Raw genomic sequence first — 23,913 nt, forward strand, 5'->3', positions numbered from 1 at the left:
AGATTATTCTGCATTACTTCTTACAAGTGCATGCAAATCTACAAATATCTCAAAATAAAAAGTTTAAATTTTAAAAAAAGGTGAATGGGCACCTAAGGTCACAGTCCTCTTTTATTGTTGTACAGTTTTGAAGAACATGGAAAAATGTGAGGGAGTTTAAAAAAGTAAAGCATGCTACCTGATCAAATTTAAAGACAATGGTACAAACTGATTCATGAAGCAGAAATACTTTGGCTTTGGAAGAATGATACGTATTATAGAGGAAATAGACATGACTCTGAGCTAGGATACAACATTTAATCTCTTCCAAATTACAGGAGACCTGTGAATCAATGATAGAAGTTTCAGAGAAATAAGGATGACATAACTACTTTAAGATGTAGCTGGCACAATGTCAGAATTAAAGGGTAAACTGGAAAAGCTCAGAAAAATAACAGGAATTGTGCAAAAAAGGAGAAATATGTGGAAAGATGACTGAAACTCAGACAGACATGTAGCACAACCCAAAAGAATATCTGAAATTAAAAATAAAAGGCCACTTAACACTGTTATCTCCAAGGAAGAAACCAAAGCAAGGATGCAAAACCAAATCAGTAAAAGATCTTTTTGGAATGGAAGAGCAAGAGATCATCAAAAACAAAGCTGCATAAAAGAGTGCATTGTCCTTCCCAGAGTTTACTTTCAGGAGTTTTTATACACATTAATTGGTGACTGATAACCAGACCTTTAAATAAAGTTTGGAAATTCTTAATAAATGTGTAGTACAGTTTTTAAACCAGATACTGTGAGGTAATAAACTCCTAAACTAGAAGGACATACAAAAAAGTTGAAGAGGAACAGAGAAGGCTTCAACATTCTCTAATGTTCCTTTTTTTTTTTTTTTTTTTTAACATTAAAAAATTAGCACAAACTGGGTACGGTGGCACATGCTTATAATCCCAGTGACTTGGGAGGCTGAGGCAGAAGGATTCTAAGTTTGAGGCCAGACCTAGCAACTTAGTGAGGCTGTAAGCAATTACACAAGAACCTGTCTCAAAATCAGACTCAGTAGTTAGACCCTACTGGGCTCAATTCCTAATACCAAAAACAAAAGTAATTATCAGCACAAAAGTGAGAATATATTAATGGTTCATATTGGGTCGGTATGCTGATACACTATACTACACTTTTCTGCTCTACAAATTTAAAAACAGAATGTGAAGAAAAAGTTAGGCTGGAAAATAGAACAGAAAAAGTAACCTTCAGCTTATATTTCACTTTTTTTAATTTTAAGAAGCCTTAGCCAATCCAGCCTCCCCCCCACACACAAAATTTCCCAAAGAACCATTTACAAAGTTGATGTTAAATGAATATGATTTCATATATACTGCAAATATATATTTGTATTTTTTTTCACTTAATACTTTATCTAGTGACTTTTGTTTTAGCAAGCAATTGTATACAGTAGGTTTGCCACACTTACCCAAGAGTGGTAAAAAAAAATCACAATGTGGTTACAAAAAAAAATTTTTAAGTTCTTGACATATTATTAAAATTTGACTTTTAATCTTGGTGGCTTAAAGAAAAAACTTCATAATAGTTCTTATTGGATCAATTATGTCCCCAGTTTCTAATGTATTAATCAAGTCCTTATAAATGAAGTTCAAAAAAATTCCTCATATTCTCATCTTCATTAGCAGGTCCCAATGGGTCAAAATTTTCTACTTATTGTTTTCTGTAGTGCTTTATCAGAGTCTCCAGTTTTTGAGATTTGAATACAACTTTAAAAAGTTGTTTATGACATGATGGAATGAAAAAAAATATGAACTCAAAATGTATCACCAGGACAAAGTTGATTAAAACAGGCTAGAAGAGCAAACTAGTTTGGGCTAGGAGCAAAAATGAAGACAAAAACTAGTAGACAATCTACAGCAAGTGAGAAAGTCACTGGGATGCATCTAAGAAACTTATGATATTTGAGAAAAAGTATGCCTGGAAAAAAAAAAAAATCCCCTGGTAAAAGGATTCTCTTATGGCTTCTCTAGATTCAAAGACACACATAAAACTATAAGAAGTACAAATATGGAAGTCATACCTTTGAGGCCTAACGTCTGCAACTGAAACAGTTTTCCCAGCTCAAAAGGTAGAACTCGTAACAGGTTGTTATTTAAATGGAGCTCCCTGTTGATGAAAAAATTCCAGGAAGTTAGAAAACATATTAACCTTTAACCAACAGTCAAGATTAACAATGTAATTTCTAGGAATCTAAGTACTTAAGAAGGACAAAAGTTTTATATTACATTCCAAGTATCTAGCATTGGGCTTCTCGAGCTGTATGAGGTTAAAAGCAAAAAACTAATACAAACAAATTTTTGTAAAATACAGGAAACAATGAATTACTAGAAAAATTAAGAAAAAAGGGCAGACATACAAAAAATTCCTTTCAATCACAGTATTTCTCTCACTGCAGACTGGAAACACAGCTTACAGACACTCCCAAGTCTACAGACTACAGTGAATATGTGGTCTACTACTATGGATGTTTAAGACAGTGGAAATAATTAAGCCTAACATGTGTACCGTTAAAAGAGAATTAAAACAGTCATGGAATGCCAATTCAAATGAGACTAGTAATTAAGTTTATGCCTACTATTTTTTTTTTCTTTTCTTTTCTTGAGGGGAAGGGTACCAGGAATTGAACTCAGTGGTACTCAACCACTGAGCCACATCCCCAGCTCTATTTTGTATTTTATTTAGAGACAGAGTCTCACTGAATTGGCTTTGCACCTTGCCATTGCTAAGGCCGGCTTTGAACTCACCATTCTCCTGTCTCAGCTTCCTGAGAAGCTGGGATTACAAGATATGTGCTGCTGCACCTGGCTTATTTTTTTTAATTTACTAAAGTTTCACTTTAAAAATAAGTGTAGCTGTGTTAACCACTAGTGACTATTTTAATGATTGGTTTTTACATAGAAAACCACAATATAAATATCAGAGAAATCTTTAAAAGGGAAGAAAACAATGAGACCCAATGCTGAGATACTGATGTTTTCCTATATGGAGTTTTTTTTTATTTTTATTTTTTTTTAGTTGTTGATGTGCCTTTATTTTATTCATTTATTTATATGTAGTGCTGAGAAGCAACCCAGTGCCTCACACATGTGAGGCAAGTGTTGTACTACTGAGCCACAACCCCAGTCCCCTATATTTAGTTTTGTCACATTTTTGAAAATTTATTTTATTTGTTCTAATTAGTTGTACATACATTTTGATAGATCATACATAGAGTATAATCACTCATGTCTCTGATTATACATACTGCAGGATTACATCGGTCTTACAGTTATATAGGTACATGAGGTAATAAAGTCTGTTTCACTCTACTTTCATTCCTATACCCATACCCCTTCCCCTCCCTTGTGTGAAGAAAACTACTTCTATAATCCTTGCTGAAATTTAAATGAACCTTGGTTACATACTAGCAAACCAGAGGTCTGTGAAGCCATAAATTCAACAAGAAAAACTAGTTCTGAGTAATTGATTTCTGTCTATTTCCAAATACATTACATGGGAAAAGAGTTCCTGTAAGTTAATTTGTTACAGCATATAATTCAATAATTAAGCTGAGAAAAATGTCAACACTCTGGACTAGGAGCAATTTAGAGGCAAAGAAACTTCCACAAAGTCCTCATTCCTCTTTACTAGAAAGCAGCAGAAAAGCCAGGGTAAAAGGGCAGGTAAATAGGGATTATCATAATAGTTGGAATGTGGTTGTATGTTTAACTTGGGTAGGTCTGATGTACCTTATAAAAAAAGGTAATGAAAAACAGCAATTACCATGTGTTAAACTATGTGCCAGTCAGGGTGCTAGGAGCTTTTTAACTCTTTATCTCAGATAACCCTCTTCTCAGTTTAAGAAGCTTGCTTGTAAATGGCAAAGTCAAAATTCCAACCTGAATTCTGACTCCAAATCCTATCCACCATACTACAGGACTCCAAACTTAGTAACTAATTCTAGCTTCTTTTATGTCTAGACTTTACATAAAAGCCCTGGAGTGGCAAAAAAGGTCTACTTGGCAATGTTTCCTGGACCCATTAAGTATATATGGTGTCTGTCACAGGTGAAAATATGAGATAATACCAGTGCCTTATGGCTACTAACTTCACTTTGTCAAAAAAAGTTTTGGTTACAAAATGAAGCACATTAACTCAAATAAAAAATTTCAAGCAATGGATCTACTGAATTATAGTCAACATTTAATTTTCCCAAAAAACTTTTAATAAAGGATAAAGTTGTGTTTACTTTTATTCCAATGCCATCAAACGGACAGTCTTATTTCCTAAGAAAATAATTGTTATATTTGTTTTAGGAGGTATATAGTTAATATGTACCAAGTTTGGTCTGCATACCTGAGTGATACCATGTTTCCGAGTTCTGCAGGTAAACTACGGATTTTATTAGAGGACAGGTCCAGATATACCAGATTGTGAAGCTTGGCAATGTCTGAAGGAATGCGGAACAGGGAATTGTCACTTAGATGCAAAGCTGTCAAGTGAGTTAGTGACCACAAAGATGAGCTTAAGCTTCTTACTTTTCCTGTAAGAGAGAAAAAAATGTCAAAGATTATTCAGTGGTCTCTATAGTTTGATCGGTATATTAAATACATGTTTTGATCAAATTGTGGGAAGGGGTTAAAAGGAAATCTTATATATTCTAGAACAATTCACTGCTATCAAGTTATAAACTCTATTTAGCTGAGTATCAATACGTAGACTGTATGTGTATACACATATATTTATTTATTTTATTTTATATTATATTTTTTGGTACCAGGGATTGAATTTTTTTTTTTTTTTTGGAGACAAGGTCTCCCTAAGTTGCTTAGGGTCTCGCTAAATTGTTGAGGTTGGCTTTGAATTTGCATTCCCCCTTGCCTCAGCCTCACAAACTGCTGGGATTACAGGCTTGTGCCACCCAGCTAAACTGTATATTTAAAAAATACAATGGGAAAGAATTTGCCTTTAAAATGATCTCAGATGAGTGAAATATACAAATATGATAAATCCAACATTTGATCATGATTGACTTAGATTTATGAAAAAAACAAATTCTAGTATCTCAGAAGCTGTTCTTATCTGTCCTTCAGAAAATAATTTGCCTCAAAACAAAAAGGAAAAGATATTCTGTCTAGTTGAGTTTAAAATCAGAGTACCCAAGCAATAATTATTTCAAGAATCCTGTAAGTAAATAAAATTTGTACTGTGTAAGTACAAATAAAAATACTTGTCCAGAAATACTTCAGATACTAAGTTATAACCTCAGAATCTAGGAGACACAGGAGTCAGTAGCTAAGAACAGAATGACAGCATTTTTTGACACAATATTAATCTGAATTTTGGCATTTCTTGATTAAGAAGTCAATAGTTTGTGTGACTTGTCTAACTTTATAATCTCCTTAATGGTTCAAAATCTAATGTAAGACAGAATGAAACAAACAGATGTAATAGAAATAGAGCTTTTGAGAACTGATTAATCCTCTGATGGCTTAAAAAGCAACTCTGAGACTTTTACTTCTAATCAAGGTAGAATAACAGGGACTACATATACCATCCCACCTGCAAACTCTACATTAGACACCTACTGGTGCAACAGTTTTATCCCTCCAAGGCAGGAAACAAACGAGGTAGGCCCTATAGCAGTCTCAGTTAACTTTTTGTTGTAACAGGAAAAAGCACAGCAGGGAGGGGGATTCCAAATGGAGCAGTGATTTCCCCAGTTCTGGAGAAAAGGTCCAGGGAAACCAAGGTGAATAGAATTCAAGAAGGGAGTGTACTAAAGAGAAATGAACAAGCCTGTTGGTCTGAAGAAGCCTCCTCCCACAAGTTTTCAAGAAGGCTCCCTTCAGGCACTGATTATCACATGAATGAGAGAAACTGCCAGAGCCAGAAAAGAAAACAGCACTTAAAAGGATTGTGTGGCAACAATCAGGTTCACACAGAACCAAAACTAGACTGTGTTCCCAAAGGTTAGAGGGAGAAATCTCTTAACTCACAAAGCACTGGGCCTTATTAGTGGTACAAAATTAGCATTAGACTAATGGCTGCTCTGGTCTCACTTAGGAAAGTTTAGGATGAAGACTGAAAAATCAAACTGTTTTTAAGTAACTTGGCTGCACCCTATAATGATGCCCAAGATTAGTAATAGGAATACAAAAATATGTATCATCCAACTTTTGTTCACAATATCTAGTACTTAATTTAAAAAAACCACTAAGCAGGTAAACAAACAGGAAAATAAAATCCAAAATGAAGAAAAAAAAAAATCAATCAATCAAAACCAGTCAAAATATAATAAAACAGTTATATTAAACAGTTATATTCCATATGGTCAAAAAGTTAGACACCTATGTTAAGTAGAGATAGAAATGACAGGTCGACAAGACACCCAAAATGAACTTTTAAAGTTGCATCCAAGATATAAAATGAAAACAGACAGGATGGGATTAACAGATTAGACACTGCAGAAAATTAGTTAAAAGACATAGCAAGAGAAACCTAAGATATAAAGACAAGAAAATATTCAAATACAAAACAATGAAGATGGACCTTACCTCACAACATATACAAAACTCAAAACCTCTTGGAAGAAAATATGCGTAACTCTTTGTGTCCTTGGAATAGACAATGATTAGATGTGACACTAACAGCACAAGCAATAATAGAAAAATTAGATAAACTACATTCAAAATTTAAAATCTTTGGTGCTTCATAGAATATCAAGAGAAAAGAGAACTCACAGAATGAGAAACAATATTTGCAAGTCATAAATCCAACAAAACACTTCCATCTAGTATACTAAAAATAAAATTCTTATTATTCAGAAAAAAAAAAGAAAATTCAATTTAAAATGGTCAAAAAAATCTGAATTTCTCCAAAGAATATACACAAATGGCTAAGAAATACATGAAAAGATGCTCAATTAGGCACAACGGAAATACAACCCAAACCACAATGATATATTACTTCGAGTTTGAATGTACATAACAAAAAGACACATAAGTATTGGCAATGAGCAGAGAAACTAGAACCCTTGTAAAGCTGCTAGTGGAAATAAAAAGTGATGCTGACACTTTGGAAAATAGTATGGCAGTTCCTTAAAAAGTAAAATACAGAGTTACCATATGGATTAGCAGTTCACTCCTATGTATATACCCAAGAGAAATGAAAACACACGTCCACATAAAAGTTCATAGAAACATTGTTTGACGAGCCCAAACTGGAAAACAATCCACATGTCCATCAGTCGATGAATGGGTAAACAAATATGGTATTTCCACATAACAATATTCATGAAGTACTAATGCATGCTACAACATGGATACACCTCAAAAACATTCATAAATGAAAGAAGGTAGTCATAAAAGACCAGGTATTATATGATACCATTTACTACAAAATGTCTGGGATATTCAAAAACCACCAAGACAGGAGATTAGTAGTTGTTGAGTTCTAGGATATTGAGGGGAATGAATGTCTGCTAACAGCACAGGCTCCTTTGGGGGATGATGAAAGTGTTCTCAATTAATTGCAGTAAATGTTATACAACTCTATAAAAATAAATTCACTGAAAGTGCACTTTAAATGGGTGAACTGTATTTCAAGTTGTTACAAGATGCTTATGAAAATTCCATAAAAAGGGGGCTAAGGTCTAACTAAGTGGTGAAGCACTTGCCCTGCATGTGTGAAGCCCTAGGGTCAATTCCCATCACTGGGAAAAAAATAAGACTGAAAATTTCACAAAGACAACAACATGAAAGTGCATCTTATCGGATGGCTTAAAAAAATAACAATAAAGAGAAAATCTAAAAGTACCCAGAAAGGAAAAAATAAAAGTATATTTTATACAGAGGAATCAAGATAAAATGTCAGGACAATTAATGGATATAGAGAAAGAAATTCTCAAAATAATGAGGCCTGAGAAAAAGAAAAAGGAGTAAAAATGAAGGTCATGCACTGACAGCTTTCATCTCCCAAGATGAATGTTTTCCAGATGTTGGTTGCAAGCAGAGAGGATGTTTTATCATCCTCAAAAGAAAACAGTCTCTAGGAGGCTGTTATCTCCTCCTAAGCAAAATCCTTTTTAGGCACTGTCCACAGACCTTGACCGAAAGGCTCACATTCCTGACTAAGCAAAACTGACATATGTTCACTAGATCACCCCTCAAAATAATCTATATAAACCCAGTGCTTTTCTTTGTTCAGTGGCTCATTTTCAACCAGGAGAGTGGGTCCATGGGCACCATTTCATTCCCCTGAATAAAGAGATGAGATGACGCATGAGGTTTGCATCCTGCCTGGTCTTTTTGTGCTAACAAGAATTCTAGCTATAAATCAAACAAGAGAGAAGGTAGTTATTTTAGTCAGCTTTTGTACTGCTGTGACCAAAACACCTGACAAGAACAACTTAGAAGAGAAAAAGTTTATTTAGGGCTCACAGTTTCATAGGGTCAAAGACTGACTCCACTGCTCTAAGACCAGGGTGAAAACAGCACATCATGGAGGAAGGGTCCAGAGGAGAAAAGCTGCTCAGCTCATGGAAAAGTCAGAAAGGTGGAGTGGGGTGCAGGGCAGAGGCAGCTGGCCAGGGCACTTCCAATGACTTACCCACTCCAGCCAAGATCCCCCGCTGCCTACAGTTACAATCCAGTCAGTCCATTCCAACTAGGATGGGCTGACTAGGTTACAGTTCTCGAGATCGAATCATTTCACCTCTGAATATTCCTGCATTAACACAAGTTTTGGGGGTCACCTCATATCCAAACCATAATAATAGTGGAGCAAAATCTTTAATGTACTGAAAGAAAAAAAATTCCACCAACCCAGTTCAAGTATCTTTTAAAAGTTTACTACTTTCTCTGATATAGAAAAGCTAAAAGAGTTAACTGCTGGTGTCACACACAATAGAAAAAAAAAGAAAATTCTCTAGGCAGCAGAAATACAATATCAAATCAAAGTCTGCATTAACACACAGGAATGGGGAGCACAGAGAAATAAAGGTTGAGTATTCCTTATCCCAAATACTTGGAACCAGAAGCGTTTCAGATTTCAGAGGTTTTTGATTTTTGAATATTTGTAAATAGACTTTACCAGCTAAGCATCCATAATCTGACGATCAGAAACTTTTTCAATGTGAGCACTCAGCAAGTTTTGGAATTCAGAGAATTCTGGTTTTCAGATTTTCAGATTATGGATGCTCAACCTGCAATGAATATGCAGATAAATATAACATTTTTAAAATATTTTAAATATCTTTAAAAGATAATTGATTACTTAAAGCAGAATTAACAACAAAGCACAAAAAATGGGAGGGGAAATAAAAGTATATTGCTGCAATTCAGTGGTATAGTATTATTAAAAGGTAAACTGATGTTAGATACTTTTAAAAACCTAATTATTTCAAAAGAAAGCGGGGGGGGGGGGGGGGAAGAATACCCAGAACAAATGGGATGAATCAAAAAAAGTTATCAAGACATTTAAAATCTAGCCCCAAGATGAGTCATATTAAACTTAAATGTCTTAAATGTCCTGAAAAGAATAGTTGATTTGCATTTTAAAAAAGGAAGCCCAACTTACATATGCTGCATATAAGAAATACATTTTAAATATAAAAGCAGATGGAATAAAGATAAGGAAAAAGTATAGTATAATACAAATATTAACGGTAATATTAATAAAAACAAAGCTGGTGTGGTTATGTCAATATTAGACAAGGTAGATTTTGATAGATGTTTATGCAACAAATACCAAAGCATCAAATAACAAAATTCTTGAGCAAAGCTTGACAGAATAGTAGAGGAGACAAATCCATAAAAGATTTCAGAAACTTTCTCTAAATTAACAAGAAATGTGAGAGAATATAAATGATGTGAACAATACTATCAACAAACTTGACCTAATTAGTATTTATAGAATATTCTACTCAGTAACAGCAGAATTCACATTCAAGAGCAAAAGGAATACTTACCAAGACAAATTCTGTGCTAGGACATAAAACAAACCTCAATAAATTAAAAAGGATTAAAATAAAAGTATGCTTTTTGACAAAATTATGTTGGAATTAAGTTAGAAATCAATAAAGTTATTTGAAAAAATCCCCAAATACTGAATGCTAATTCACTGGTCAGAAGCAATCAAGAGGTCATCTTATACTGAATGAAAATGAAAACCTAACATATCAACCTTTGTGGGATGTAGCTAAAGCAGTGCATAGAAAAAAGTTTCTAGTACTATCCCACATATAAGAAAGGAAATAAAGTTTCAAATCAATAAGTGTATTTGGCCTTTACTGTAGTAACTAAGAAACAAAAAATCCAAAAAAAGCAGAAAAAAGGAAACAAACATAAGAGCAAAAGTTAAGGAAATGTTAACAGGGAAAAACAGACTAAAGCAATGAACCAAAAGCTGGTTCTTTGAGAAACAGAAAAACACATAAACCTCTAGCCAGACTGATAGGAAAAAGAGAAAAAGACACAAATTACTACTATCTGGAATTAAATGTAAAAATTACTATATATTCTATAAGTATTAAAAAGATATGGATCATAAACTATCTCTTCATGTTTACAGTGGCTTTATTCAAAAATTTCCCCAAATAGAAAAACAACACAAATGTTCTTCAACTAGGAAAATACACATGCACAGATACTGGAATTCTACTGCATAGTGAAATCTCATTCACACAACCTGTATGAAACACAAAAAGCTACATACTTTATTATTCTACACACAATTGGTCCTCTGCAGCTGTGGGTTTGGAATTCATAAATTCAACCAACAGCAGATTGAAAATATTTGGGAAAAAATTACATGTGTACAGAACATGTATAACCTTTTTCTTGTCATTATTCTAAAACAAGAGTATAACAGTTATTACCTAACATTTACATAATATCAGGTATTAAAAGTAATTAGAGATGGCTTAAAGTACACAGAAAGTTTTGTCTGTAAGTTATATATGCAAATATTATGCCTTTTTATACATGAAACTTGAGCATCTGCAGGTTTTGGTATCCCTAGGAAGAACTACTGCCATATTGAAGGATGAGAGTATTTGATATACTTGCAAAAACAGAAAAAATTATCAGTGGCTACCAGAGACAATAAGTGGAGGGTTGACTAGACACTGGGATTTTGGGTGGATAACAAAACTATCCTGTATCCTGAATTTAGTGATAGCTACAGTGTACATTTGTCAAAACACATATAACTACACACTTAATACAAAAGGTGAAATTTACTGTAGGTAACTTATAACTTAATAAAATATAAAAAGAAAAGGAATATGCTGACCAATGTTATGCCAATCAATTAGACAAACTAGATGAAACAGACAATTTAGCATAAAGACACACAGTACCAAAGCACATTCAGAAAACAATGGCTTTAATAGACTAATACATATTACAGAAATTGAATTTACACTTATGCTTAACACAAAGAAAATTTTAGAAACCAGATGGATTCACTGGTGAATACTACCAAACATTTAAGGATGAAATAATGCCAGTTCTACTTAAATTAATCCAGAAAACTGAAAACAAGAGGATACTATCCAAACCATTCTGAGGCCAACAAACACCCTGACAAAAATAGTACAAGAAAACTATAAAAAAAATTGCTCATGAACATAAATGCAAAAATCCTTAACAAAATTTTAGCAAATCAAATCCAACAATTAAAAAAAATAATGAACAAGTAAGGTTTATGCTAGAAATTCCAGATTTGTTGAATATTCCAAAATCAATGTAAATTCATAATTTTTACAAGGCTAAAAAAGAAAATCTTATGATCATTTGATAGCTGCAATTTAAAAAGCATTTTACAAACTGCGACATCCACTCTTCATTAAAAAAAACAAAACAAAACAACAACAACAAAAAAAAACTCACTAAATTAAGAACAAAACTTCCCAGACACATCAATGTTCATAGCTGCTCAATTTACAATAGCCAGATTGTGGAACCAACCTAGATGCCCTTCAATTGATGAATGGATAAAGAAACTGTGGTATATATATACAATGGAATATTACTCAGCCATAAAGAATAATAAAATTATGGCATTTGCAGGCAAACGGATGAAATTGGAGAATATCATGCTAAGTGAGATAAGCCAATCTCAAAAAACCAAAGGACGAATGATCTCACTGATAAGCGGATGATGACACATAATGGGGGGTGGGAGGGGGCAAGAATGGAGGAAGGAGGGACTGTATAGAGGGAAAAGGGGGGTGGAATAACTGAATCAAAAATTATTACCCTAGGTAAATGTATGATTACACAAATGGTACGCCCTCTACTTCATGTACAGAGAAACAAGATATATCCCATTTGTTTACAATAAAAATAAATTTTAAAAAAAAGAACAAAAACTTCCTTACCTTGATAAAGAACATTTACAAAATGTTCAGTGGTAAAGGAATTAATGGTTTCCCCTAAGCTCAAGAGCAAAGCAAGAATGTTCACTCTCTCCACTCCCATCCAACATTATTTTGGAGGTTCTAGTCAGTTAAATAAGGCAAGAAAAATAAATGACTTGGAAGTAAAACTGCCAATCCTGTAATTATTTGTGTAAAAATTCTATGGTATATATAAAAATGCCACCAATAAGTGAATTTTGCAAGATTTCATGTAGAATGCAAGATCAATATGAAAAAAATGTGTTGTATTTCTGAATATTAGCAATGATCAAGAAATTGAAATTTCAAATGATATCATCTATGAGATCATCAAAAGTATGAGACAGGGATAAATCTGGCCTGCACACTGAAAACTATAAAACAATGCTGACAAAAATTCAAGTCCTATATTAAGTAAAGCACTGTGTAGTAATCACAGATTAGAAAACTCAATATTGCTAAGATGTTACATTTCCACAAATGATTTACAATGTCAACACAATCACAATCAAACTGCTAGCAGTTTTGAAATTGATAAGCTGATTATAAAATTCATATGGAATGGCTAGGGATACAGTTCAGTGGTAAAATGCACATTACTCATGAGGGAAGCCCTGAGTTCAAACCCAGGAACACAAACACACCCACACAATCATATGAAAATGAAAAGACTTAGAAACACCAAACAACTTTAAAAAAGAAGAAAACTAGAGGGCTAATACTACATGGTTTCAGGATTTACTATTATAAACACTATGGTTTGGATGTGTCCCCCAGAGTTCATATGTTTTTAAATTTAGTCTCCAAGGCAATAGTGTTGAGATGAGGGGCCTAATGGAAAATGTTAGGTCAGAGTGAATTTATGTTGTGAATGTGGGAGTGGATTTACAAAAGGGAGTTTGGTCCCCTCTTGTCCTCTCTCAAGAGCACATTCCCTCTTGCTATGTGATGTGTTTCACCATGTTAAGTACAGAAGAAGGTCCTCAGACCAGGTATAAGTTCCTCAATTTTGGACTTACCAGTCTCCAGAACCATGAGCCAAATAATTTTTTTTTTTAATTATCCATTCTGTGTTATTCTGTTAAAGCAACATAAAAAGAACTAAAAAAATAACTCTCAAAATTTACTAACAGAAAAACCCCAACTTCCAAAATAGATAAATTTGAACAGACACTTCAAAGAAGACATATGAATGGCAAATAATCACATGAAAAGATGGTCAACATTCTAGGTCATTATGGAGATTCATATTAAAATCACAGTAAGATAGCATTATACCCAGTAGAGTGGTCAAATTGAAAAGATTCACCATGCCAGGAGTTGGTGAGGATATAGCACAAAGATATCTAGCAGGAATGTAAAACAGAACTCTTTGCAAAAGTTTCACAGTGCTTTTTTTTTTTTTTTATTGTAAACAAATGGGATACATGTTGTTTCTCTGTTTGTCCATGGCGTAAAGGCATACCATTTGTGTAATCATAAATTTACATAGGGTAATGCTGTTTGATTCATTCTGTTATTTTTTTCCCTTCCCCCCCACCCCTCCCACCCCTCTTTTCCCTCTATACAGTCCTTCCTTCCTCCATTCTTGCCCCCCTCCCTAACCCTAACTCTAACCCTAACACTAACTCCTCCCACACCCCATTCTGTACCATCATCCGCTTATTAGCGGTATCATTTGTCCTTTGGTTTTTTGAGATTGGCTTATCTCACTTAGCATGATATTCTCCAATTTCATCCATTTGCCTGCAAATGCCATAATTTTATCATTCTTTATGGCTGAGTAATATTCCATTGTATATATACCACAGTTTCTTTATCCATTCATCAATTGAAGGACATCTAGGTTGGTTCCACAATCTGGCTATTGTGAACTGAGCAGCTATGAACATTGATGTGACTGTATCTCTGTAATATGCTGATTTTAAGTCCTTTGGGTATAGGCCAAGGAGTGGGACAGCTGGGTCAAATGGTGGTTCCATTCCAAGTTTTCTAAGGAATCTCCACACTCACAGTGCTTTTTAAAAAGTTAAACATATACTTATCATATGGCCAACTCCATTCTTAGATATTTACCCAAGAAATAAAAGATGTACTCATACAAAGAACCTTCAGAGTAGTTTTATTTATTTATAATCAAATACAGTGAGTAACCCAAATGCATTTAACCGGTGAATGGATAAACAAATGTTGGCATATCCATACAGTGCAACATTACTCAGTAATAAAAAGAATGAACTACTGAAAACCAATAACATAGATGACTTCAAAGTAAGTATAGAGAATAAAAGCACACTAAATACCAAGTCAGTCCTCATTGTATAATGTCATTTATGTTAAAATTCTACAAAGTGCAAACAAATCTGCTATATAAAGCAAAACAATGGTTGTCTAGGAATGGGGAAGGAGATTGGACAAATGGGAGAAATGAGAGAAGCACCACAAACTTTCAGGAATGACAAATATGTTTACTCTTGATTGTGATGATGGTTTCACAGATCAAAATATATCACATTATTCATTTACATATATCCTGATTTTTGCATGTCAGCTCTGTCTCAATGAAACTGTATAGTAAAATCAGTCTTGGCGCAAAAATATATCTTCTCCCAATACCTAATAGAGTGTAATAGAGTGTAATCTACAGCATAGTAGCATTTATAAAACAAATTTATTCACTTAATTTTCAGTTCATATAACTGGAGGTAAATTAATATTTTACATGAAGAAAGCATTTAATATTTTAACAAATGATTTATTAAGTACCTTCCATGTTTTGTGTGTGTTTTAGTCCTTTACACTTAAGAGAGGTCAAGAATATAACTTCAGAAGTAAAACAGAGGCTCTACATGGAAACACAACTTGTACGGACTTATGGAGGCTCATTTTTAAAACATACAAATTTGTATACTGTTTTCCTACACAGAACAATTCTATCTGCTAGAAGGACAAAATGACACCTCCACAAAAAAGGAAGAAGGTAACCAGTAAGGTACTACAAAGATGGGGGGGGGGGGGGGGCGGAATACGACAAACAAAAGTGTAAGGTTTCATATGTGTAACTAAATATATTATACATGAGTTAGAAGAAAGAAGCAAGGGAGGACTCAGATCCCTAACATACTCTGGGGGAAAAATCTGTAATAAGGTTCTAAACACCAAAACCAGATCAAGTAGTGGAGGAGAATATTTCTAAGTGTAACTCAAATCTCAAGATCCAACATGAAAATAATTGTCAGTTTGAATTTATTAAAATTTAAAATTTCTATATGAGAGACACACCAACATTTACGGGAGACAAAAAGATAGCATTCATTAATTCAATCAACTTTCAGTATTTACCATACTGGTGTTGGGACAGAATGGTAACAATATCCCTGCCCTCATGATTTTTTATGTGAGTTCTATCATGAAGGATAAGAGAAAATTAAAAAAGGCAACAGTTGGAAGAGGAACAACAGATAATAGCAGGTAAGCAACTTAAGTAAAAAGAAAGGGTGGGTTGGAGAGATGTAGCTCAGTGACAGACTATCTGCCCTGCAGGTGTGAGACCATGAGTTCAATCCCTAGCATAAGATAAAAGAAGGCATTCTAAATTCAGTAACAGAAAAACCACCACAACAACAACAACAACAAAAATACTCAGGATGTAGAGGGCTGACTGTATTCATTTCTACAGATGCAAATAGAAAAATAAAAAGACCCGTAAGTAAAAATGACAAAAGACTAAGGAAGAAACAGACACATTCATTATGGGAAGGCAAGAAGGCAAACACAGGGCTAGGCATATGAAAAAAATATGCATTTTTGGAAATGAAAAAAACATGAATTCAAACAGTAAAAGCCATCCCTCAGTGTCCTTGGAAGACTGTTTCCAGACACTCCTGCAGGTACAGAAATCCTTTGATACGTAAGTTCCTTATATAAAATAGCACAGTATTTTCATATAACCAAGGAACATCCTCCCCTCTGATTTAAATTATCTCTAGATTACTTATAATACATAATAAAATGTAAATGACTGTTACATTGTATGTTTAAGGGAAAATTACAAAGAAAAAAGTCTGTACATGTTGAGTAGGTGCAATTCTGCATGACCCTCCCCCCCAAATTTATGATCTTCTGTTGGTTCAATCTACGATGCTGAACCCCAGGACATAGAAGTCTGACTGTATTCATTTCTACTTATGCAAACAGCAAGATAAAAAGACATGTATAATAATGAAAAGGCTAAGAAAGAAACAGACACATTCATAATGGAAAAAATGTAACTACATATTCTGAAGCCAATCTGGTAATATCCACTAAAATCTTAAACCTAAGTATCTTCTGTCCCATCACAATCAGTGATTTATTAAAAAATACTTACTCAAGTATGTTAAAATATATGCTGCTGGCAGAGGGGAAAATTAGAAATTATATAAATGATCATTAATAAGACCTATTTTTGATTCATTTATATGATATTCTGTGGTCATTATCTTTTAGAATGACATAGTTATGGTACATCAATGTGAAAAGAGGTTCACAATAAAATCAAAAGCAAATTTTAAAACAGTACTCTCTAGCAGAAAGATACCATAATTTAAAAGATCAAGTTAGAAAAGACAAAGAATGTAACATTAGATAAAGCTAAATCTCTACTGACAGAACCAAGAAATTAAGTTTCTTAATTTCCTGGGAAAGGATGAGAAGTCTTTTTATAATCTGATGCTATCCATTTATGTCTTCCCCATAAAAGTGAACGTACAGTCATGCATTGTTTAACTATGGGAAATATTGAGAAATTTATGGTTATGTGGTTTTGTCTTTGTGCAAACATCACAGATTGTACACAAACTAAGAGGGCTACAATGTCACTAGGCAATACAGTCTTATGGAGCCTCTATCATACTTGCAGTCCACTGTTGACCAAAATGTCCTTAATGAGTGTTTAACTGTATTCCTAAGCACCCAAAAATTTGCATTCACTTTTAAGCAGCTTAGAGATTTGAGAAAGACTAGGATTATCCTGGCCCATGTTAAGAGCCCTATTTAATAAGTGATTTCATTCTAAAGTTCCCAGAATCCTTTACTGTTAAAACACCAAGAAACAGGAAGAATTTAATTAGTGTTTCCTGAAACCAGAAGGTGACTAGCAAGCGCAAAAAGACTAGGTTTAATTAATGTGCCTAACAAGAAATCACAGTAAACTACATATACATTTACAGATTTAGGAAAAAATAAGAATGAAAAAATATCTACACATCTAAAGCACTGACATTTTGGGAGAAACAGAAGAATCACAGCTTATCTTCATTATGTGCCAATTCTGTACTTGAAAACCATACTACTACTTCAAATTTATTTATAACTCCAAAATCAGTCATTCTGAGATATATGAAAAGTGGCAAAAAAAAAAAAAAAAAAAAAGAGTTGTCCAATGTACATATTCCCAGATGAGGTTTAACCAGTTGACAGTTCCTCATTTCAAGTCCTATACTGTACTTTTTTTTTTTGCATTTTGCATTTTTTGTTGGTAATTTTGCTACTTAAAATACCCCCAAGTACAGTGGTGAACTGCTAAGTTTCAAAAGCATTGAGAGGGTTGTGAGGTACCTTACTGAGGAAACACAAGTGTTAAATAAACTTTATTCAGACATGAATTATACTGCTGTCGGCCACTAATGAATCTATTAATAGTTATAAAAAAAGGGGCCTATAAACAGAAATAAATAAAAACAAGAATAGTATTGATCAGTCAATGAGAATATGACCAGTGACTCACAGGAACTTAAACCCTGTATTTTCACTGGGAGTAATGGTTCATTTTTCACTAAGTAAGTATTCACAGTAACTTTATGTAACATAACTACTTGCAAAAAAATATGGTCTATATGAATAGACCATAACTGGGAAAGATGGTAATTTGAACTTCTCCTAAGTCACAAGGAGTGACTTAGGGAAACTGCAACCTCATGAAAGGAAGACTCTCATGAGAGTTGCAAACTGGATCAAGAGGAATAAAAAAGACCAGATTAAATTGCACACAGGGCATTGACAGACTACATACCACAATAATGCTTAACTTAAAAATAGTAAAGTCAATGAAGAAGGAAATATACTTAATGAATGCACCAAAGCATATGAGTTAATAAATGGAAGTTTCAATCCCTAAAGGCAAACACATTGTAAAGGCAACATCACTAAATTAAGGTGAGAAGGAACTATTCTAACATCAATGGAAAGGTACAGATTTTCCAAAATGAACTCATCTGATTTAAGTAAGGAAAGTTTAGAACTAAAAATAAGCTTAGAACATGAGAATGGAAACATTAAAGTGCTATGTTTTCTGTGTCCCCAAATTTCACATGTGGAAACTTAAACCTCAAACTCATACATTGATGTTATTTGGAGGTGGGGTCTTTGGGAAGTAATTACAATTATAGTCATTAGGGTGGGGCCACCATGATAGGACTGGGCTTCATATGTTTCCCCATATGATGGCTTATGTCATGATATGATACAGCAAATAGGCCCTGACCAGAAGCCAAGCAGATGCTGACACCACACTCTTGGACTACCCAACCTACAGAACCATAAGCCAAATAAACTTCTTTTCTTTATAAATTACACAGTTCTCAGGTGTTTTGTTTTGTTACAGCAACACAAAACAGACTAAAAGTATTAGGAAAAAGACAAAGGGAAAGGAAAGAAAATATTAAGTTCAAAGTAAATGAACAAACAGTAAGATGTGGTGGTTCCTGAATGTAGTCCTAGCTTTTAGGGAGGAAAAGGCAAGAGGATCCCAAGTTCGAGGCCAGCATGAACAACTTAGGAGGCCCTGTACCAAAACAAAAAAAAAAAATAAGAAGGCTGGGGATATAGTTAAGTAACAGAGTGTCTGCCTACCATGTGTTAAGAAAATAGGCTTAACACCCAGTACTAAAAGGAAAAAAGAGGGGGGAAAAAAAAAGTTAAGACCCTATTTAAAATATGAACAACACAAAGGTAAAATTGCTAGGGATAAATATAATTAAATGTAATAAACAGATTGAGGGCTTTCTAAAAAAGAAAAAAAGAGACAAAAGAATCATCTTAGTTTATAAACTAACATGACCATAATGTTAAGAAATTCTGAATTTCACTATAAATAAAAACCAGCCAAGTATATAACATGCCAAAATTATACCTCCTTTGACCAAAAGGAAAGATACAGATAATCTACTGCAGAACAGATTGTCAGCTGACAATCAAAAATCAATGAAATTAATCTAAAATACATGCTAAGTGAAAAAATTCAGTATACAAATATAAAAATACACTATTTTAATACTAAAAATGAGAGGTGTGGAATCTACATTTGCATTCGTGCTTGCACACAGGGACTCTGAAGGGATGCAAAAAAACTTAAAAATTACATGTGTGCATATACACATGAACATGTATGCTGAGAGGTATGTTCTTTTTATATTTTCATGTATCCCTATCCTGAAATGCCCTTAACCCAAGTTTCACTTGGCTACTTATCTCAGTAGTGAGCTATTCTAGGGTACTTTCCCTGATCCTACCATGCTGGTTAAGACACTCCTAAGAAAAAGGTAATAGTTCAAACATTCCTGCTCTGTATTTGTCATAGTTTTATAAATACCTCTGCATGGGAGTCTCCTCCTATAACCTGTGAGATTCTTGAAATCTGTTTTATCACTTACTGCATCAGCAATTTCAGAATAAACAAATGAATGAGTAACTGAAGGCTTCCGAACTCTCATTCAGCATCTGCTGCCCGTACGTGGGTTTACTTCCTTTCCCAATGACCTATTCCCAATTTGAATTTCCATAAATCAGATATTATGCAGAGTACAGAAAGGCAGCTGCACAAGCTGGTAACATCATGAAAGCTACCTGATTTTTAAGTTACACTTATCTTAATTATCAAAAAGAGCTACACACAGTATTTTCTTTTTAATTTATGATACAAGGGAATGAACTCAGGAGCACTTTACCACTGAGTTACAGCCCCTGCTCTTTTAAAATCTGAGCGAGAGTCTTGCTAAGTTGCGAACTCTGGACTTGAACTTGAGATCCTCCTGCTTCAGTCCTAAGTCACTAGGATTTACAGGTGTGTGCTACCATGCCTGGCCATATAATCAATCTATCTTTTTTTTTTTTTTTTTTTTTAGCAGTACTAGGGTTGAATCCAGGAGTGATTTGCCACTGAGCTATATCCCTAAACCTTCTTAATTTTATTTTGAGATAGTCTTGCCAAGTTGTCCAGACTGGTCTCACACTTGTGATCCTGCTGATTTACTGGAATTACAAGTGTGTACCACCATGCCTGGCTAATATTTTCTTTAAAAAAAAAAAATTATGGGCGGGGGTTGTAGCTCAGTGGTAGAGTGCTTGCCTAGCATGTGTGAGGCACTGGGCTCAAGTCTCAGCATCACATGTAAATAAGTAAAATAAAGGTTCCCTGACAACTAAAAGAATGATTAAAAGAAAAAAAAAAAATCAGAAAAACTTTGATCCAGAATTTGAGAGACATGGTCTACCAATCTCCAGAGAAAAATAAGTCTAAAGAGAACTAACTTTCTCAGTAAATTCAAGTCTTCAAACTGCCGGAGCAGGTCATGAAGTACAAAGGATAATGTATGGCATACAGCATAGGCATCTGGTTCAAAAATCTTATAGGCATAGCTTAGCAGTAGAGCACCCCCAGAGTTCAATCTCCTGTACTGCAAAGAACAAAAAAAAAAAAAAAAAAAAAAAAAAGGAAAAGAAAACAAACACAAAACCCCAAATATCTTTTTGTGACTACCAAGATGTTTAGACCCAGTTTCTTGAAGCTTCCTGTGTTAGTACATTTTTCCCTGCAATATGCTGCCACTGAAAAGGCCTGGAACAAGTACAGCCCTTGAGGGCAACCACAGTGCGGCCCCCACACAATTAAACAAAAGAAAGAGAACATAAGAGTTATTTGGTATCTTCAGATCTTCAGGCAGAATTTTAAAGTGTACACATCTGTTTCAGATTCCCAAAACAAGAATTGTTTGTTGCTGACCAACCATCTCACTGGGAGAAAGAAAAACTATATTAAAAAACCACAAAAACACAAGTTTGAAAGCACTGAAGAATTACGAAGACAATAAAGACATGATAAATGAAGAACCTGTAGAGAAGGGAAATACAGAGGTGGTATTAAGTAAGGATACTCCCCAGCACTTTACTTCTAAAAGATGTAGAATCATTAAGCAGCAGCTAAAAGTAAGGAAATGAGTTGAAAGTAGGGGCTAAGAGAACAGAACTTTAAGCTGTCATACATAACCTGGAAAGACAGGATGGGGAAGGAGACACTGTTAAACACCAAGATTTCAGTTGGCAGCTATAATACAGGGATGGTCCATCAATAAGCCAGTGCTCACAACCACTGAACACCCTGGTGCAAATCAGATAAATCTGCTGGGCACAGTGGCACACACCTGTAATCCCAGAGGCTGAGGAGGCTGAGGCAGAAGGATACAGAGTTCAAAGCCAACATCGCAAAAGTGAGGCACTAAGCAACTCAGTGAGACCCTGTCTCTAAATAAAATACAAAACAGGGCTGGGGATGTGGCTTAGTGATCAAGTGCCCCTGAGTTCAATACCCGGTATCTGCACACACCCCCCGCCCACCCACCCCCGCAAAAAAATCAGATAAATCCTGATTAGACTAAGGTCATCCATCCCTACCACAACTACCTGGAAAACACATAAGTAAATTTACTCCTAAGGAAAAGAATGCCATCAAATTATTTTACCATATCCAGCATTCAATAAAGTGACCAAACCAAAGGACTAAAAGCCAGAAGAAAAAGAGAAACAACAGAAAAAGACCTCCAGGAGACTCGGATTTTGAAGTTATCAGTCTTCTAAAAAACTATGATAAAACTTATTTTCAGCCAAGAGAAAAAGGATCAGATTTACTCTCCCACCTAAACAACTTTAAAAAATTAGGACAAAATGTATTTAAAAAATCATTTTCAGACATTAGACACTAGGCAGCACAAAACATCAGTTACTGATGGGGAAAAAAATAAGCCCTTATCACTGTTTCAGTTGACTGTCCAGAGTTTCATGACAGTATGCTGAGGTACAGAACCCATGCAGGCTCTGGTGGTCGGTCCACATAAATTCAGGGAATGAAACTGAGAGTCTTGAGAGGTCAAGGTAGTTGGAGTTTACAACACAGAGTGCAGAATAGGAAAGACAAAGAAAGATCTGAAAAAGACTCCTCCCTTCTCCTTCCCTAGGCTTTGACTGAGACTCAGGATCAGCAAATGCATGGGAGGAATAACCTGAGGCTAGGGACAGGGAAGCAGAGACAAACTGAAAAGAATAGAGGAAACAATCCTTGGGGATCACAAGAAAGAGTCTGCATTTCCACCAGAGTGGAAAACCTTTTGACTCACATAGTATACAGGAAGATACTAGTAAGCTTCAAGTGAATCAAACTGTTTCCAAATAATTTAACTGTATCTGAGAACAAAGTTCAGGAGTATTTCTAGGAATACAAATATTAGTGCTGATGAAGGTAAGATTCATAATGTACTATACCCAAACAAAAATTACCAGGTATGCAATGAGAAAGAGAGAAATAAATATAACACCAACCCAAAAATGAAAAATATGATAGAATTATAAATAAGGACATTAAAAGTCACTATGCCTAAATTATATATGCTCAAAAAGACACAGGGAAAATGTTATGTAAAGGTATGGAAGACATTCAAAAAAATCTACATTTAACTTCTAGCACTAAGTGCAGCATGTTAGTCATTACAAAGAAAAATATTAGTGAAACTGAAGGTATAGTAACAGAGACTAGTACAAAATGAAAACAAAGTAAAGACAACAATTAAACATAGTAAGCTATAAGAGAATCAATCAAGTAGCCTAAAAAGAGGGCTAGGGGGGAAGAGGCAGAAAGAATTATTTGAAAAACTAGTGGCCTAAACCATAAATCCACAAAACCAAGAAGTTCAACAAGATCCAAGGACCAAAAAAGTAGTAAGGAAAAATAAACCCTACACCAAAGGCATATTATACTGATCAACATCAGAAAATCATAAAAAGAAACAAGAATAGGAATGACTACTGACATATCAGAAACAATGTAAACAAGAAGAGAGCAAAGATTTGGGCCTACTTTTTCTTCTATTTGGTGCAGGGTCTCTGGTCTAATTCCTAGATTCTTGATCCATTTTGAGTTGAATTTTGTGCAGAGTGAGAGATAGGGGTTTAATTTCATTTTGCTGCATATGAATTTCCAGTTTTCCTAGCACCATTTATCGAAGAGACTATCTTTTCTCCAATGTATGTTTATGGTGCCTTTGCTTAGTGTGAGATAACTATATTTAGGACCAAATTTCCTTAGCAAGATTCCCAAAAAGCACATGGAATAAAAGCAGGAATCAATAAATGGGGTAGATTCAAACTAAAATACTTTTTCTCAGCAAAGG

The 23,913-nt window shown here is 34.4% G+C and overlaps 1 protein-coding gene across 2 annotated transcripts in view; it reads right to left on the reverse strand.

Moving 5' to 3' along the window:
* Cnot6 (CCR4-NOT transcription complex subunit 6) overlaps positions 1 to 23,913 on the reverse strand; it is a 72,898-nt gene that overhangs the window by 14,009 nt on the left and 34,976 nt on the right. For both annotated transcript variants that reach the window (XM_047556899.1, XM_047556898.1), the window contains exons 3-4: positions 4,390 to 4,576; positions 2,075 to 2,160 (exon numbers count right to left, since the gene is read on the reverse strand). In XM_047556899.1, the coding sequence (XP_047412855.1) occupies positions 2,075 to 2,160; positions 4,390 to 4,576 (273 nt within the window). The remainder of the gene's footprint in view (positions 1 to 2,074; positions 2,161 to 4,389; positions 4,577 to 23,913) is intronic.

This window comes from Sciurus carolinensis, chromosome 6 (assembly GCF_902686445.1).
Source record: "Sciurus carolinensis chromosome 6, mSciCar1.2, whole genome shotgun sequence".
Lineage (NCBI taxonomy): Eukaryota > Metazoa > Chordata > Mammalia > Rodentia > Sciuridae > Sciurus > Sciurus carolinensis.